The sequence below is a fragment of the Dendrobium catenatum genome, unplaced genomic scaffold (genome assembly GCF_001605985.2).
Source record: "Dendrobium catenatum unplaced genomic scaffold, ASM160598v2 fragScaff_scaffold_106, whole genome shotgun sequence".
Classification (NCBI taxonomy): domain Eukaryota; kingdom Viridiplantae; phylum Streptophyta; class Magnoliopsida; order Asparagales; family Orchidaceae; genus Dendrobium; species Dendrobium catenatum.
This window is the reverse complement of record NW_021318568.1, coordinates 331,789-348,667: the sequence shown is the minus strand read 5'-3', so window position 1 is coordinate 348,667 and position 16,879 is coordinate 331,789. Positions and strand designations below refer to the sequence as shown.

At 35.0% G+C, this 16,879-nt stretch overlaps 1 protein-coding gene across 6 annotated transcripts in view; it reads right to left on the bottom strand.

The window, feature by feature from the left end:
- LOC110106811 (hydroxymethylglutaryl-CoA lyase, mitochondrial) overlaps positions 1–16,879 on the bottom strand; it is a 65,379-nt gene that overhangs the window by 22,559 nt on the left and 25,941 nt on the right. For all 6 annotated transcript variants that reach the window (XM_020836833.2, XM_020836834.2, XM_028697313.1 and 3 more), the window contains one exon: positions 11,671–11,850. In XM_020836833.2, coding sequence (XP_020692492.1) covers positions 11,671–11,850 — 180 coding nt within the window. The remainder of the gene's footprint in view (positions 1–11,670; positions 11,851–16,879) is intronic.

Sequence of the window (16,879 nt, the reverse complement as noted above, 5' to 3'; positions counted from 1 at the left end):
CCAGAAATAATGCATCAATTTGACATCCCTATCAGATACAATGGTCTTGGGCAAACCATGTCATCTGATGACCTCATTAAAATATAGCTTAGCGACAAGTGAGGCATCGGATGTTTTGGAGCAAGAAACGAAATGTGCCATCTTGGAGAAACGGTCAACTACGACACATATGGCATCATTCAAACGGGAAGTCTTGGGCAGCATAGACAAAAGCTTGATCTTCTTGCCCGCATACTCAAAAGCGCAGGTGTTCGAACGCCCATAGAAATGGACATCATTATCAAAGAGTCAAGGCCACCCTAGAATGATTTATCTCACATCCATGATCAGAATATTACACCAAATGTTCTCCTTATAATCAGCGAAGGAGATAGGTATGAGGCAACGTTTCTTCACCTTTAAGGCAGTGGAGTTGACCCAGGCTACCTTATAATGATTAGGGCGGGGAACAACAAAGAGACTAAGCCTAGACACCATGCTGGAGGAGACAGCATTGATGCAATTGCCACTATCCACAACAATTTTTGTCATTTATTTTGGTGGTGTGGAAAATTGAGGTCCTACGCCAGTCATCAGTTATAACTAGTTGTGACAGTGCACATCTCACCACACAGATGGGAGAGGTGTCTACCCTCTGGATACAGTGGATGACAGCAGTGTCATCATCTTCTTTAAAGAATTCTCCATCATCTTCTTTAAAGAATTCACCATCATCGTCAACTTGGTGAATCTGGTCAGCCTCGAGCTCAAGCTCGTCCTCAGTGACTTCCTCAATAATCGTGACCTTGTAAGGACTAGAGCACTGAGAAGAGACATGCCCAATACCCCTAACATCGAAAGCACTTAATCCCTGGGTGAGACCGAGGTGTATCTGGGGTCGGTGACTTGCCCCTAAAATTAGGACGGGGCGGAGGAGGGCCTGAGGGTGGTCGACTAGTGCTCCAGGGAGTCGCCCGTGTAGCATAGTGATGTGGGGTCGATCCACTAAAAAAATCTGTGGGGAGGTCTAGCATCCTGATGTATGTCAGAATGCTTTGATCGGATCTCCTCAAGGTTTAGGACTAGGTTGTATGCACTATCTAATGTAGTGATGCTCTGGGAAAATAGCTCATTGCGGAGATCCTCACGCAACCTGGTAAGAAACATGGATAAGATCTAGGCGGGAGTATTCGAGGTCTCACCCTTGTAGCGAATCATGTAATCGTCAAAAGCTACAATGTAGTCCTTCAAGGTTTACTACCCTGGGTCAGCCTAGTCCACTTATCCAGAAGCCTAGGGAAATACGAGGGAGGAATGTACTTCTACTTGAGTTCGCGCTTCATAGAAGTCTAGTCAGTAATAGCGAACTCATTGTGGGACTCTTTAAGGCTCTCTAGATTGGCCCAATACTGGTTGGCCCTACCGGTGAGCTTCATTTCAACAAATCTAACCTTTCTAGCCTCAGATATATTGTACCATTTGAAGAAACTATCCATGCCCTTAATCCAGTCCAGAAAGAGCTGGGGATCGAGTGTACCGTTAAAAGTGGGAGCATTAACCTTAATATTTCTCAATAGTTGTGCATCAGGGTCGTGGTTATAATCATGGTCATACTGGGGAGCTCGATAAGGGGTACGGGGATGTCCTTTATCCCATACGCTGTCATCTCCATATATGGAAGGAGGCCTAGATGATAAGTAAGGTGACTGGTGATTCATAGCTCGGTCTAAGGTATCAAATAGTTTCGTCGTCTAGCGACGGAGCTCAGTAATATCAGCTTGATTCTCCCTAAGTTGTTGATTGATTGTGCTCATCTGACCTACCAGTAGGTATAGGGTCCTATGAATTTGTTTGGGTCCATCCTATTTCTATGGGGTGACTCAGGGTTATGCAAATGGAAAGAAATAATATAATGACACAAACAAGAGAGGTGATGCATGTAGGATGTGATTTAGATGCTAACACATAAAATAAAGAAATCCAAATAGGCACCTAAATGCAACCATGCTCTGATACCAAAATGATGTAGAACAATATATGCAAGTGATGTTGATTTGGAAATTGTGCAAGCTTGAAGAGAGCTTAACAATTTATTAACTCACAATGAACTTAAGAAATGACTTCACCGTGCAAGAGGGCAATCAAGTTTACAAAAAAATCACATGCTAATGGGAGGACCATCAAATAACAGATTAATTAATAACATGCTCACGCGGTGTTTCAAAGACAGTCTCTAAGTTAACAAATAGATTAGTCACTATAAAGGCCCACTAACAGAACGCGCTTGGTGTGGGCTAAGCGAATAAGCTTTCATAATAAAAGGAATCCACGATTGAGGAGGGATCAAAAAGATATAAGGGGGGGAGGGGGAGAGTTTACCCGCATGTAAGAAGAAACTAAGCCACGACAAAGTCATTTGGTTGTCTATGTGGAAAGAACAACAATATGTACCATCTTGGCATCTTGCACGCCCGGATAGCACTCTAACCCCTCTGGAAAGAATCATCCAGACAGCAGAGAGCGAGTAAGTCACGCCAACAGCTAGTTGCGATACGAATCTATGTATTCACAATATTTACTCGACTGGGGATTGAGGCATCCTGTGTATGTAATCTTTGTGTGTCTATTGAACAATATTGCGTTCAGCTCCTTGCTAGTTGTATGTGACACACGATTTACGGAGCAGATGCACGATTGTGTATATGGATTATTAATAGACTACGCGCGATAGTAGGTGAATAACGAACATTTTGGGGGGGGGAAGGGGGGGTGCGGCAAGCACTAAATGATTAGGGGTTTGATTTGGGGCTTTAGTGGAGTTTCCAACTATAGCTTACTAGTTAAGGAAAGATGAATTAATTCAAATTTTCAATCAATACTCAAATTTGCTAATGGGAATATCCTTCCAAGCATAACCCAACAGTTTAAGAAAGGAATTCAAGGCTTATAGGAGAATTCGAATTTGAATTCAAATTCTCCAAAATTAACGCTAGTCTAATTCAGGAAGGGGAATTAATTGGGATATCTAATTAATATTCAAATTGATTGATTGAATATCTTTTCAAACATAACCCAACAATTTGGGAAAAGGATTTCAAGGCTTTAGGAGATTTCGAATTTGAATTTCAGATTTTCCAAAATTAACACAAGACTAATTTAGGAAGGGGAATTAATTGGGATCTCCAATTAATATTCAAATTGATTGATTAAGATATCTTTCCAAATATAACCCGACAATTTTGGGAAAGGGTTTCAAGGTTTTAGGAGATTTCAAATTTGAATTTTAGGTTTTCCAAAATTAATGTTGAGCTAATTTAGGAAAATGTTAGAGGATAAATTTGAAATTTTTGGGGAAAGGGAATAGGGGGTCATGATGGTTTCGACCATGGGAACAAGGAGGTGGTCAGTGGCTATAAAGAGGGGGGGAAGGAGAGGCGGTGCATGGTCAAAGCTAGGAGAAGAAAGGAGTTGGTCGGTTGGAGCTTTGGGAGGAGATGACGGTGGCAGCAAACTCAATGGGGTGGATGCGGAGATAAACCGTGAGCCCGGACACTTCCTACGGCTGATGGGTCTTCTTTTGCCCTCAACTAGGGACTTCACATAAGCTCTCACAAGAACTCTCAAGGCTCTCAAAAACACTAAGACACAAAGTGCAGAAATTTTCATTCATAATAATCATCATCCCTCCCAAGGGGGAAGTGAGACCTATAAATAGATAAAATACAATAAAACATTAAATGACAAAAGTGCCTTTGGGCTCACATAAACCTACTCCCTCAAGTGAGGATAAAAATGAAAAATTACACATAATAAATCAAATACAAATAATTGCTTAGAAATAAAGCAATCCGATCCTAGCCCGATCATCTTGGATGGAGAAGACTAACTTATTAATGACATTGCAACTAAACCAAGGGTGTTACCTGGGATGGATGGGAATGAGCGAGTTGCAGACTTCTTAAAGCTGCCAGCTATACAAAGGATGACTATGCTGATTTCGCCAAAAGTTCCACAGGAAAAGAGATGAAAGTAGATTATGAGGATCAAGTTGAGATTTGGGGATCTACTGAAATGCCAAGTTCAAATTATTTGAGCATTTAGCCAGTTATTTAAATTCCATTAAGTAAACTTGAGAGTTTAGCCAAGGATTTAGAAAGAATAAAGACAATCTTATTTGCCCTTCAACATTATTTTGAACTTCAGAAGACATATTACTGAGATAATCATTGCGCTTCAAATCTTTGAAGCAGCTAGGAAGATAAATTTGATCTATTTGATGGAAAAAGTAGTCTACATATCTAGTCTCCTTGGCATTGCTTCAAAGGAAGCCACTGAAAATATTATGTGAGAAGTTAATGAATTGAGGGTTAAAGTCATCCTTTTGAGAAAACTTGTTTTCTCCCCAATTAAGTCAATTCGTTGCTATGTCATTCAACTCATTGTGGATTCATCTCCAAGGATTTTGCCCTTGATCCCATTATCCAAGTGTTGCTAGGAGGGGTCATGTCATCGCTAGTTGCCATGTTTAAGAACTTGTTAAAGCTTTCAAATCATCCTCCAACAAACTAGTCACCTTTATTTGTTTCTACTTGCAAAAAGAAAAAAGAAATTTCTTTTAGAATTATGTAGTTTTTTTTTCTTTTTTTTTTCATTTGATATGAACACTTTTAATATAATGAAGAATCTTTTCTCCAAGCCTTTAAAATATTTTCATTATGGTTTTTATTTCTTGAAATAATCGTTGTGACTGTTATGCTTATTGGCACGCTAACTTGAAAAAATTTATGAGTTTCTCGAGTACACATTACTTCAAATTTTGATGTAATTAATAAAAAATTTTGGTGAGATTTAGATTTGACATCTTGATTAATCAAAACGATGAATTTGAAATTAATCTTCTAACATTCTGATTTCCATGACTTCTACAAATAGCTCCTTCGATCTTTATTTGCTTTTTTTAATGCTCTCTTTCTCTCTCGTTTACTCTAGAGTGACTTCTTTCTTTGTTTATATTACTCATGGCAAAGGCTCTTTTTTCTTTCTCAATGAATTTTGCAGAGGCTGATCGGGACTTTTCTTGATTGGCTATTATGTACAACATGAACTTGATACTAGTGTTCGATCTTGATGACAATTTTATGATTCAAATTAATAAAGCTAGCGAGTTACAACCTTGCTAAAAGAGGACGAATTATGCTTCTACATGGATCAGTCCGACTTAACTTATGACTTCCTTTCTTTAAGCCAATATGTTAAACTTTCCTGCTTGGTTTCGGCTCAGGTAAAGCTAAATTCATTTCTGAGTCTAAATTCTTTTGTTATTTGGCTAGTTGGAGCTTAGATCTTTTTAAGATTACATTAATCAAAAAAAGTCTTCAAATAAGCTTTTGTACTTTTTTCGTCTAAGTACATACGAATGCTAGACTTACAAAATAAAAATATTAAGGATTGAAAGAAGAAATTATTTTTTGTAGTTGTTCAAAGATGGGCATATTAGAATTAGGTTCAATACAATTTAGAAGATTAAGTTGAAGGTGCCGCTATTTTCTTAACAAGACGACATGTTATTCACAAATATACAAAATCATCAGTAAGACTGTGTATTACACTTCAACGGATCCTGCTAATTCACTCATTATTCTTGAACAATCCAAAGAGAGCAAGCTAAAGACTTTGATGATATAGCATAGAAAGGCTTAAATGGCTTCCTCAATGATATTTATGTTGAAAAAGTCTACTCATCACTTAAGAAGAGACGTAGGTTGTCCTGAGTGCTAAAGAAGAGGGAGTGGGGAAAGTTGGGTTAAGTTCACGACAAGAGATTAGATAAGATGTGTTCTCGCTCCTACTAAATCTATTGATATACCATCCACTTATAAGAGGGTGGCAAGAAGTCAGCCTCCGAGTCGACTAAGCTAGAGAAAGGTAAGCCAAATATGGATTTCTCCCAACACATACCTTGAAACTGTAAACCCAACTTCCATGACAACAAAGCAAAGTTCTATTTTAGATAGGGGGAGCGGATTGAGTAGTGATAGATTAAGGCGTAGACCATAGTTTAAATCCTAAACTATTCATCTCCTTAGTATTCTCTCCAATCCATTTAATTTCCCAAATATCTTCCTATGAATCATAATATCTATTAATTTCATTCATTTTCCTGTAAGAGAACCTATATTTTAATATCCTATCCTAATATTAGTTTCATGGACTAGCTTCTTTGTCCGCATACGCCCATGATGTGGAACGATTACTTATTTAATATTGCACCTAGGTGCTAGTGCAGCGACCCTTGCACACTTCTCTTTGTATTTAGGCCATATAGGGTGTCGCTTCGAGGGAATTCCCGAACATTAACACAACGTATTAAAGGATTCAAGTCATGATTATTAGACAAGTTTCACATTGGTTGTAAACTATCTAACGCAAGCCTCCACTTTTCTCATCCAGGACTTGGGACCTGCAACTTCATTGCTACAAGTAACCTTGTGTGATAGTAATAAATTGTTTACAATACAAAATAAAATAATCTAACAATAAAACTTGATAATTACCTTGTTAGTAATAGTAATAAAAACAAAATAATCTAAAGATAAACATTGCATAATACTCAAACGCGACATATTCATCTTGTTTATAATTCTTAAATTGATCAACGGTTGATCCTTATATTCACCGAATGACAAGCATTTCACTTGAAAGTTTTACCCATATTAGCTCACAATGACTTCATAGCACCATTTTACCAAAATGATCGAGTATACAACAACAACATCAAGCCTTTGTCCCACAACGTCAGGTCAGCCACATGAATCATTTTTCTCCATTGTGTCCTGTTAAAAATCAAATTCTCATTTAAATCTACTAAAGAAAGATCATTTCTAATATTATCTAACCAAGTCTTTTTAGGCCTACCTCTATCTTTCTTAATATAAGTCAAATATAATGCATCTACTTTCCTAATCAGGTCATCAGAAGGTCGTCGTTTTATGTGACCAAACCATCTAAGGCGACTCTCTCTAATCTTATCTTCCACTGGCATCACTCCAACCTTTTCACGTATATGCTCATTTCGTATCCTATCTCTAAGGGTAAAGCAACTCAATCCACCTGAGCATCCTCATCTCTGCAACACTTAGTATTATGCTTCTCTTTTAATTGCCAACATTCAGCACCATAAAGCATTACAAGCCTCACCACCATCTTATAGAATTTTCTCTTAAGTTTGAGGGGGACTTTTCTATCACACAACAAGCCCGATGCATTCCTCCACTTCAACCATCCAACTTGAATTCTGCTGATAATATTCACATTTATTTCACCATCATTCTGAAGAATAGATTCAAGATATCTAAAATGTGTACGCTTATTAATGATTTGATCGCTCAAAGTCACAATCCCCTCACTAGGTGTAGTACTACTAAAATTACACTCCATATATTCAGTTTTAGATCTACTCAAGAGAAAACCTTTATACTCCATATATCATCAGCAAAAAGCATACACCAAGGTACATGCTCTTCCAAATGTTTAGTGAGAACATCCATGACTAAAGCAAAAAGATATGGGCTTAAGGCTGATCCCTGATGTAATCCAACCGAAATAGGAAAATACTTGGTCAAACCACCTTGTATTTGAACACAAGTAATAGCTCTTGCATACATATCTTTAATGATTTGAATATAAGAGTTATTAACTGCTTTCTTTTCAAGAACTCTCCATAGCACTTCTCTTAGAACTTTATCATATGCTTTCTCCAAATCAATAAATATCATATGTAGATCCTCCTTATTCTCTCTATATTTATCCATCAAACCTCTCAATAAATGTATGGCTTCAATAGTAGACATATCCGGCATGAATCCAAATTAATTTTCAGAAACATTAGTATCATGCTGCAACCTATGCTCCATAACTCGCTCCCATGTTTTTAAGTACGACACATTAACTTAATTCCTCTATAATTCACACAATTTTGTGCATCACCTTTATTCTTAAAAATAGGAATTAACACACTCATTCTCCACTCATTTGGCATCTTTTGTCCTCAAAACAGTATTAAAAAGTTTAGTATGCCAAAAAATTCCTTCATCTCCTAAGCATTTCCACACCTCTACTGGAATATCATCAAATCCAACAGCTTTTCCACACATCATTTTCTTTAAAATCTCTCTAACTTCGGTTTTACTAATATACCGATAAAAACATAAATCTTTCTTTTCATTTAGGGTGCTAAGATCACTAAAGTCAATTGTATTTTCATATTCTTCATTGAAAAGTTTAGCAAAATATCTCATCCACCTTTGTCAAATACCATCTTCTAAGAGAAGTACTTTTTAATTTTCATTCTTAATACACTTCACTTGAACTAAATCCTTACTACTCCTACCTCTTTGTTTGGCTAACTTATACATATATATGTCTCTCCTTAGTATCTAATCTATTATATAAAACATAAAAAGCTAAGATCTTTGCATCACATATTGCTTTCTTAGATTCCTTACATACCTCTTTATATCTTTCCTAATTATTAGAAATTTCACATGCAAACAAATTTTTATAACAAATCTTCTTATTTTTTATCTTTTCTTGCCATATGGATTCTACCACCAACTATTTTTACTATTACGAGTTTTTCCCTTTGAAATTCTAAGTACATCTTTTACAATATTATTAATATCACTAGTCATTTTTGCCAGCATAACATTAGCGTCCTCATGCACAGATAAAATCTTACCCTCAATTTTTTTTTTTATTATTATTCTTTAAATGCCCCCATCTAATCCTAAATATTGTTTTACTTTATTTTTTTATTTTATGCCCTTTTAACCAAAACTAATAATCTATGTTAAGTACATAAATTTTCATTATGAATAACTTTACAATCTTTGCAATCTAAACGATCTAATTTTTTAATAATAAAATTATCAATCTGAGTTTTACTATATCAATTTTTATAAGTGATGAGATGCTCAGAAGCAAAATGAGATTTTACTTGAACATGGTATGATTTAAACCATAGTCAAGTGGGCCAAGTCAATCCCTTTAGACTTGGTCAAATTTCCTTAAATCCTTTTCTAAGCTTTAAATATGTTATCCCCAGGCCTTAGGATCCAACCAACCAGCTCCTAACTCCTTCCTATGCCACCTCAGTAGCCACATGGCATGGGAACTGGTCAAACAGCCAAACCAAGCATTTAGAAGAGTTAAACTTGGTCAAAACACCTCCTAAACCTAATCCTCTCTATCTTAAAGCCTTCCAGCAGATTGAGGCCATTCTAGAACATTCCCCAAAATCCAAATCAAAATACAAGGCTAAAGGCCTAGGTCCTGAACATGTAGTAGGTAACTCACGAGGCTTGCAACCCACTAGTAGGCAACTCACGAGGTCTACAGCAGACCACATCTCCTCACGGCTTAACCTAATTCACCCATCTCCTCCTCACGACTTAACTTCCCTCTCTGTTTCACACAAACCTCTTCATCCCTTACTGTCTAGCACTTGCCATGAACGCTCCCAAGTCAATCGGGTCTTCCTGCTTATGAACCGTACTTCCTTTCTCCCTTCTTATCACTAAATCTCTTAACAGGAAATTAGAAGTATATTTGCTTACTTCATTTTAATCAAATATGCTCTGCTACTATTGTCAGATTTTTTGTTTCAAGATATACAATTATATGCTTAACTTTGAAGCAGATTTTCTCTATATCATTTTATTCATGTATACTACCATTTATAGCAAACAATCATGGCATGCATCTGAGGGAATATTCATATATTAGACCTTTCATATATATCCTTTAACCAAAATGATCGAGTATATCTCACTAATTTTGATTTTACAATTCAACTCTTTGGAAATCAAACAAATTGCATATTTTCAAAAAATTCTTCCAAATCACAGATCTATCATAAAAGATTTTTATAATCATATCCCACATCGGATCTATAAATTTGATTTTAATCTCAAGATAGTTACAATGTTCTGATCTAAATTGACAACATAGACTGTCTTGTTTAAATTTCTTCATTTATAAATTTAATAACCCAATTAATCTCTTATATTTAGTTGGTTTTATAAGGCAACTATAAGCTCTGATAAAAATTTAATGCACAGGATTTTCTAATGCAATTATAATGATGAAATGCGTCTCAAATAAGGAAACTTAAGATTCGCATATCTTAAAACAACTAAAAAGTCAATAACTTGTTTTCTTTAAAAAAATAATAAATAAGAGAATTAGAACTCAAATAGTAATGTATGATCAAACAAATCCAAATAAATAAGTGATAAATTTGAATAATACAACAACAACATCAAGCCTTTATCCCACTAAGCGGAGTCAGCTAATTTGAACAATGCAAAATCAAAAAGCCATCAAAATTTCATTGCCTTAATTAGATTCTCAGATGTGAAAAGTTTTAGAAAAAATTAAGAGCACTAGCAAACCAATAAGAGGATGTGTAGAAGAAAATTTGGTCATATAAATAATTTATCAAAAAAGTTATACTCACACTAGTTCAGGGAGATGACTTCCCTCAAAATTAGGTTGTTGATTTTGTAGCACACTCAAAGGAATCACACCTCTACTTGCAAACACAAGATTAAAAATTTGAAGAAGAAATTTGTATTCAATCAATGATGGTTTATGTTATATGGCTCAGAACATTTATTTATAGATTCCTCATCTCTAAGTTAATAGTTAAAGCTAGGACAAGATTAGCCTGATATGATTCTGAATAACCATCAAGTCCTCATTTCAAACTTATTCAAGAAATTAGGAAAGAAAACAGTCGCATAAAGTAATATCCCGCCAACAAAAGTTGCATGAGCCAGGTAAACTCATAAAACAGAAACTCCCAAAAAATAGCGAAACACAGTTATACCCAACATACAATATAAACAAAATCCACTTCCTTTCTCCAATGCTATTTGCCACAAGATAACTAAAAGCCATTGCCTCTTGTATAGATAAAGAAAACATAAACCAACATGAGGTATGTACCTCAAAATACAATCTGCAGATTTTTAAGCTGCTGAAACAACACTTGAAATAGAAAATTCACAACAACGGGAATTGAAACCACCACCCACATTCTTTTAGACAGAGAACAGAAACCATAAATCAGCATATTATAGATTTTGAACTTGGAGAAATCCAAGAACCAAACCAACCAGATCTCATAACAAACCACAGAGACCAATCTAATAATAAAAAATAACAAATACACTCCTTTGGCCATAATCATCGCATGCTCCAACCTATAGAAATCATTAAAATGATGGCTGAAATTTATGACGGGAATAGACACACAAAACACTATCAACTACAACCTAGTTCCACCAATTTAGAAGTCTTTATAATAACTTAAGTTCAGCTTTCTTTGCTTTGTTCTGTATTAAGCAATAAAATTTCATAATTGACTTCCATTAAATAAATGAGTAGGCATGCACACAATTGATAGTCCATTTTTTCAAAATTTTAAACTATAAACATCAAATTCACAACAAATGATGATTACTTATCAAAGGAATTGATAATGGATAGCATCATATAGAAAGCATTTAGGTTTTACAATATTTTTATCTATTCATATCTAAGCATTAATGATATATGCAAGATCCAACTGTTCACATACACTTTACGGAGATACTAGCAGTCTACATCCAAACAATAGCATATGGCTACCTGTGGCACCCATTTAGGGGAGACAAAACTTGTGGCCTCAACAACTGGCAACCCAGAAGCAATCAACCTACGTATCAACTCAACTTTGACAAATGTGGGTACAATATTCTTCTCATTTTGCAACCCATCCCTCGGACCAACTTCTACAATCTTGACAAATTTTGGCAAGCCACTTAACACCTGAAAATTTTAACAGTATAAATTTATTTTAGGGGAAATACCTGCAGAACCGGAGGGAAGGACAAAGAAGCAAATAACAAAAAGATGGTAGCAGCAGGAAGAAAAAAAGCAAGGAAGCTAAGAAAAGGTTTGCTGTCAATTACAACTTGGATATTGAAAACATAGTAAAGAGTGTTATTCGTTTAAAACATACATGAAGCTAAAGAACAAAAAAAAAAAAAATCCTTTCATAGATGTTTCCGGAACAAAACATAATTTTCTATGTTATATTCTTTTAAACTCCTACCAATGCCCTGGAGCAGGTTTAAAATGGCCGTTTGTTTGGAATGATGCCTATTAAACGTACCAACCTATTGTTGCAATGTCCATTTCAAATGGTTTATTGTAGTCCCTTGACCATCTTCATTTGTATTTACAGCATCAAATAAGCATGATTATTATCGAATCAGGGTATTTATTATTTCCACAGTAAATTAAATATAAGGTTCCTTTTCTTAAAATAATTACCCTAGTTAGCGTTACAATAAGTTTCTAACAAACAGAAACTATTAACTAAGGAAAAACTACCCCTACTTAAATGGATTCTCTCTCTCTCTCTCTCTCTCCCTCCCTCTAATTTATAATCTATAGTATTTTTGCTATCAAGGTGCTTCACTCTCATCTGCTCCCCTAATCAACAACAACATCAAGCCTTTGTCCCACTAAGTGGGGTCGGCTACATGAATCCTTTTTCGCCATTGTGTCCAGTTAAAAGTCAAATTCTCATTTAAATCTAATAAAAAAAGATCATTTTTAATATTTTATAATCAAGTACTTTTAGGTCTACCTCTACCTTTCTTAATAAAAGTCAAATCTAATACCTCAACTTTCCTAAACGGGCCATCGGAAGGCCTCCGTTTAATGTGACCAAACCATCTAAGGCAACTCTCTCTAATCTTATCTTCCACTGGAGCTACTCCAACATTTTCACGTATATGCTCATTCGAATCTCTAAGGGTCAAGCCACTCATCCACCTAAGCATCCTCATCTCTGCAACGCTTAACTTAGTATAAAAAAAAAACTTGTCTCGTTTCAAGGTCTAAGTACAATCTGCTCCCCTAATCCTTCTATAGAAATTTGATATTGAGAGATTTTTATTACCTTAGGCTAGTCTTCTGCCTTCATTTTTATCATGGGCTTCTCTTTTTATTCTCGAGGCACCACCTCAATTTCATCAGGAAAATCTCTTTCTTTCTCTCTCTCTGAACATTTTAAGCTCACACCCTTTTATTTTTACAAAGAAGTTTCATCACTTCATCTTTTTTCTCCTAAGAGCACCACTACACTCGGGAATGAGTTGGGCACCTTCTTATTAGCCTAATCAAACCAACCCAAAAAATAACTGGGTCTGGGCAAAATTTGTCTTAAGACTAAACTGAAAAATTTGGCTTACCCAACTTGATCAAAACTCAAAAACAAGTCTGAATACCATCTTGACTATCAAGACAACACTAGCTTGCAAATGGTATTTCTATAACCAGATTCGACCCAACCTACCTAATGCCTAACTCTTCGGACCACCTCCCACCATTTCTTACTCTCATGTTTTATTGTGAGGCTCTATTGCTCACACTGTCTTGAAACTTCTTACCCTTAGGGGGGCATGTGTTTAAAAATTGAAGAGAAATTGATATGGATGTCATCTAAAAAAAGCATTCAGAACTGATGAAATCTTTTAAGAAATATAGATTTATATGAAAAAATTCCCCTTACTCTGAGTTCAAACATAACTACTTCAATTTCAATTCAATTTTTTTCTTGATCACTCTTAAAGTAACAAATGATGAAATATATGAAGAGGAGATGAATGAGTGGAATTTTATACTTGTTTCTTTATTGGTCTTGTCCTTCTATTTATATAGCAAAATACTAGGATACTCTTAATAACTTCTACATATGAAAACTACTAATTATAATAGAATTAGTAAAGATATTTACAAGTTTCACGAATTTAGTTCCCTAGAAATATGAGAGAAATTTTGCCCTTACAGAAACTAATGGATTCCAACCACAATGATAGCCCGCCGGTTTTGAAATCCCACATATTGCCATGCTGGCATCTAAAACCACCACCACCCTCAAGCTGAAGAACTTATATTCTTCATGTCTAATCAAAGATCAGTAATCCTTCGGTTAGGATGTCAGCGAATTTCTTGTGTTTTTAAGAATCGATTGATTTTCATGTTTGTTTGGTCATTTTGAACTGTAATATTTTCAATATTGATAATTAATTTGTTGTTATAGTATATCTTCATAGTATGTTTCCATTTTATTTCTAACTTATCCACCAAAATATTGATCCATAATAATAATTCACAGATTTCTTGAGCCATTGGCCAAAATTCAGCTTAACAGTAGATATGACAACTACTAGTTGCTTCTTGCTTCTCCAACTGATTAGATTCACACCTAGGAAAATGAAATAACTAGTAATAGACTTTTCTATAAGTGATCTTGCCCAATCGGCATTTATGCATGCTTCCAAGTGGAGTTATCTATTTCTTTTTAATAAGATTTTTTAGAGTTGTTTTGAGGTATTGAAGGGTTTTGTATAATGCAAGTAAGTGTGTTTCTTTAGGATTATGCATAAATTGACTTAGAATAATTATAACATAGACTATGCCTAATATTGTGTGGGCAACATTGATAAGGTTCTTGATGAATCTTTAATATATTCTTTGTCAACTTCTATGTTGTTACATGTCTCGTTGAGTTTGTAGCAAAAGTCAATTTAAACTTCTAAAAACTTTTATCCCATCATCTATGCTTCATTTAGCTAATATAGGATGAATTTTTGTAAAGAGATGAGAAATCGTCAAGTGGCTAAGGTAGGAGAACCATTAAAGCTTTGCCAGAGATTGACGAAACAAAGTTAAGAAGTAGGCTTAATATAAAAAAGGAAAGGTGCAGACAAGGGCGATCATCGCTTGGAATGAAGGTTGCTAATTTGAGGGTAGGTTACGGTACTAAAGGCCATCGGACTTCCATAAATATCCAATTTTTTAGTAGATCACTTTAATTCCAAAGAAACATTTGAGTGCTCCAAGATCTTTTGTTTAAAATTCTTTGGATAGTTGATCTTTCACTTTCCTTATTTCGTCGATACCATCTCTTGTTACAATAACATTGTCTACAAACGTGAGAACTGTAATTGTTACTTCGTTGAATTTTCAAATGAATAGAGCATGATCTCTAAGGCTTTGTTTGAAGTTCATTATTTACATAGCTTTAATGAATTCACAACCATACTCTTAAGAATTATTTAATCTCGTAGAGCTTTCTTTAACATGCATACATGGACAATCCTGAAATCTCAATTAAAATCAGATGGGAGTTCTATAAAGCTTCTTATTGTTCACCATATAGGAATATATATTTTACATCCAAGAATTGTAAGAACAAGTAGAGTTTTGCTGTCAGGGATGGAAGAATCCAAATGGTGTTTAGAATTATGCTAGTGTAAAGATTTCTCAATAATCAAGTTCATATATCTAAGTGTAACTTTTTTCCAAGAGTCTATCTTTACACATTTTTAAGTGTCCCATTTGTATTATATTTGATAGTTTATACAAATTTGCATCCAATTAATTTCTTTGTTTTTTTACCAATTCTATCATCTCCCAAATTTAGTTCGTTTTTACGGCTCTCATTTCATCAATCATGACTTCATTCTTTATTACCAAGTACTTCTTTGATAGCTCTAGCAATATTGATATTATTTATCTTAGTTAGAAGGTCTTATTAGAGGAGGAATTAACTAGAAGTGAAATTAAATTGGCAATTGGATATTGGCTGCATGTTTGGATTTCTTTCCTAATGGAATAAGAATGCTTATGTCATGATGGGTTTGTGTTTTAGAGGTGGAGATCATACCTTCACTGCATGGAAACTGATCTTGTATAGCTTCGCATAGCTTACCACACTTTGGTTTAGTGTCGGACTCATTTTTCCATCTTCATGAGTATACTTAAGGGGGGCGGACAGATTCTATGTGGGATTTTACTGGAATTGATTGATGTCTGAGGCAATTAATTATATCCATAGGAAAGTCTAGGAATTGCACAAAACTCAATACGTCAACTGAGTAGTTGGCAGATCAAGTTTAAGGACATATCATATACATGCAGTAATGGTTTAGATTCTATGTGGGATTTTACTGGAATTGATTGATGTCTGAGGCAATTAATTATATCCATAGGAAAGTCTAGGAATTGCACAAAATTCAATACGACAACTGAGTAGTTGCCAGATCAAGTTTAAGGAAGTCAAAGCTGTTTTCATTCCAAGGATTCCCTTGAAAAATAAGCTTGTTCATGAAACTTGATTTTCAACAAAGGCAACATCTAAAAAGATGAATAATTTTTTGGTACTAGGATGGTAATACTTATGCTCTTTTGTGATTGAATATCCAAGGAATATATGTTTTATGGCTTTGGATCATGTTGTGTTTTCGAGTTGATTCACATCAGCAATACTTCCAAAAAATTTTAGTGGAAGCAATAAGTGTTGCATACAACAACAACAATAACATCAAGCCTTTGTCCCACTACGTGGGGTCGGCTATATGAATCTTTTTTCACCATTGTGTCATGTTAAAAGTCAATTTTTCATTTAAATCTAATAAAAAAAGATCATTTCTAATATTTTCTAACCAAGTCTTTTTAGGTCTACCTCTATCTTTCTTAACATAAGACAAATCTAATACCTCGGGTCATCTGAAGGCCTCCGTTTAATATGTGACCAAACCATCTAAGGCGAATCTCTCTAATCTTATCTTTCACTGGAGCTACTCCAAACTTTTCATGTATATGCTCATTTTATATCCTATCTCTAAGGGTAAAGCCACTCATTCCTGAGCATCCTCATCTCTACAACACTTAACTAAGTTTTATGCTTCTCTTTTAATGGCCAACACTTGGCACCATAAAGCATTGCAGGTCTCACCACCATCTTATAGAATTTTTCCTTAAGTTTGAGGTGGACTTTTCT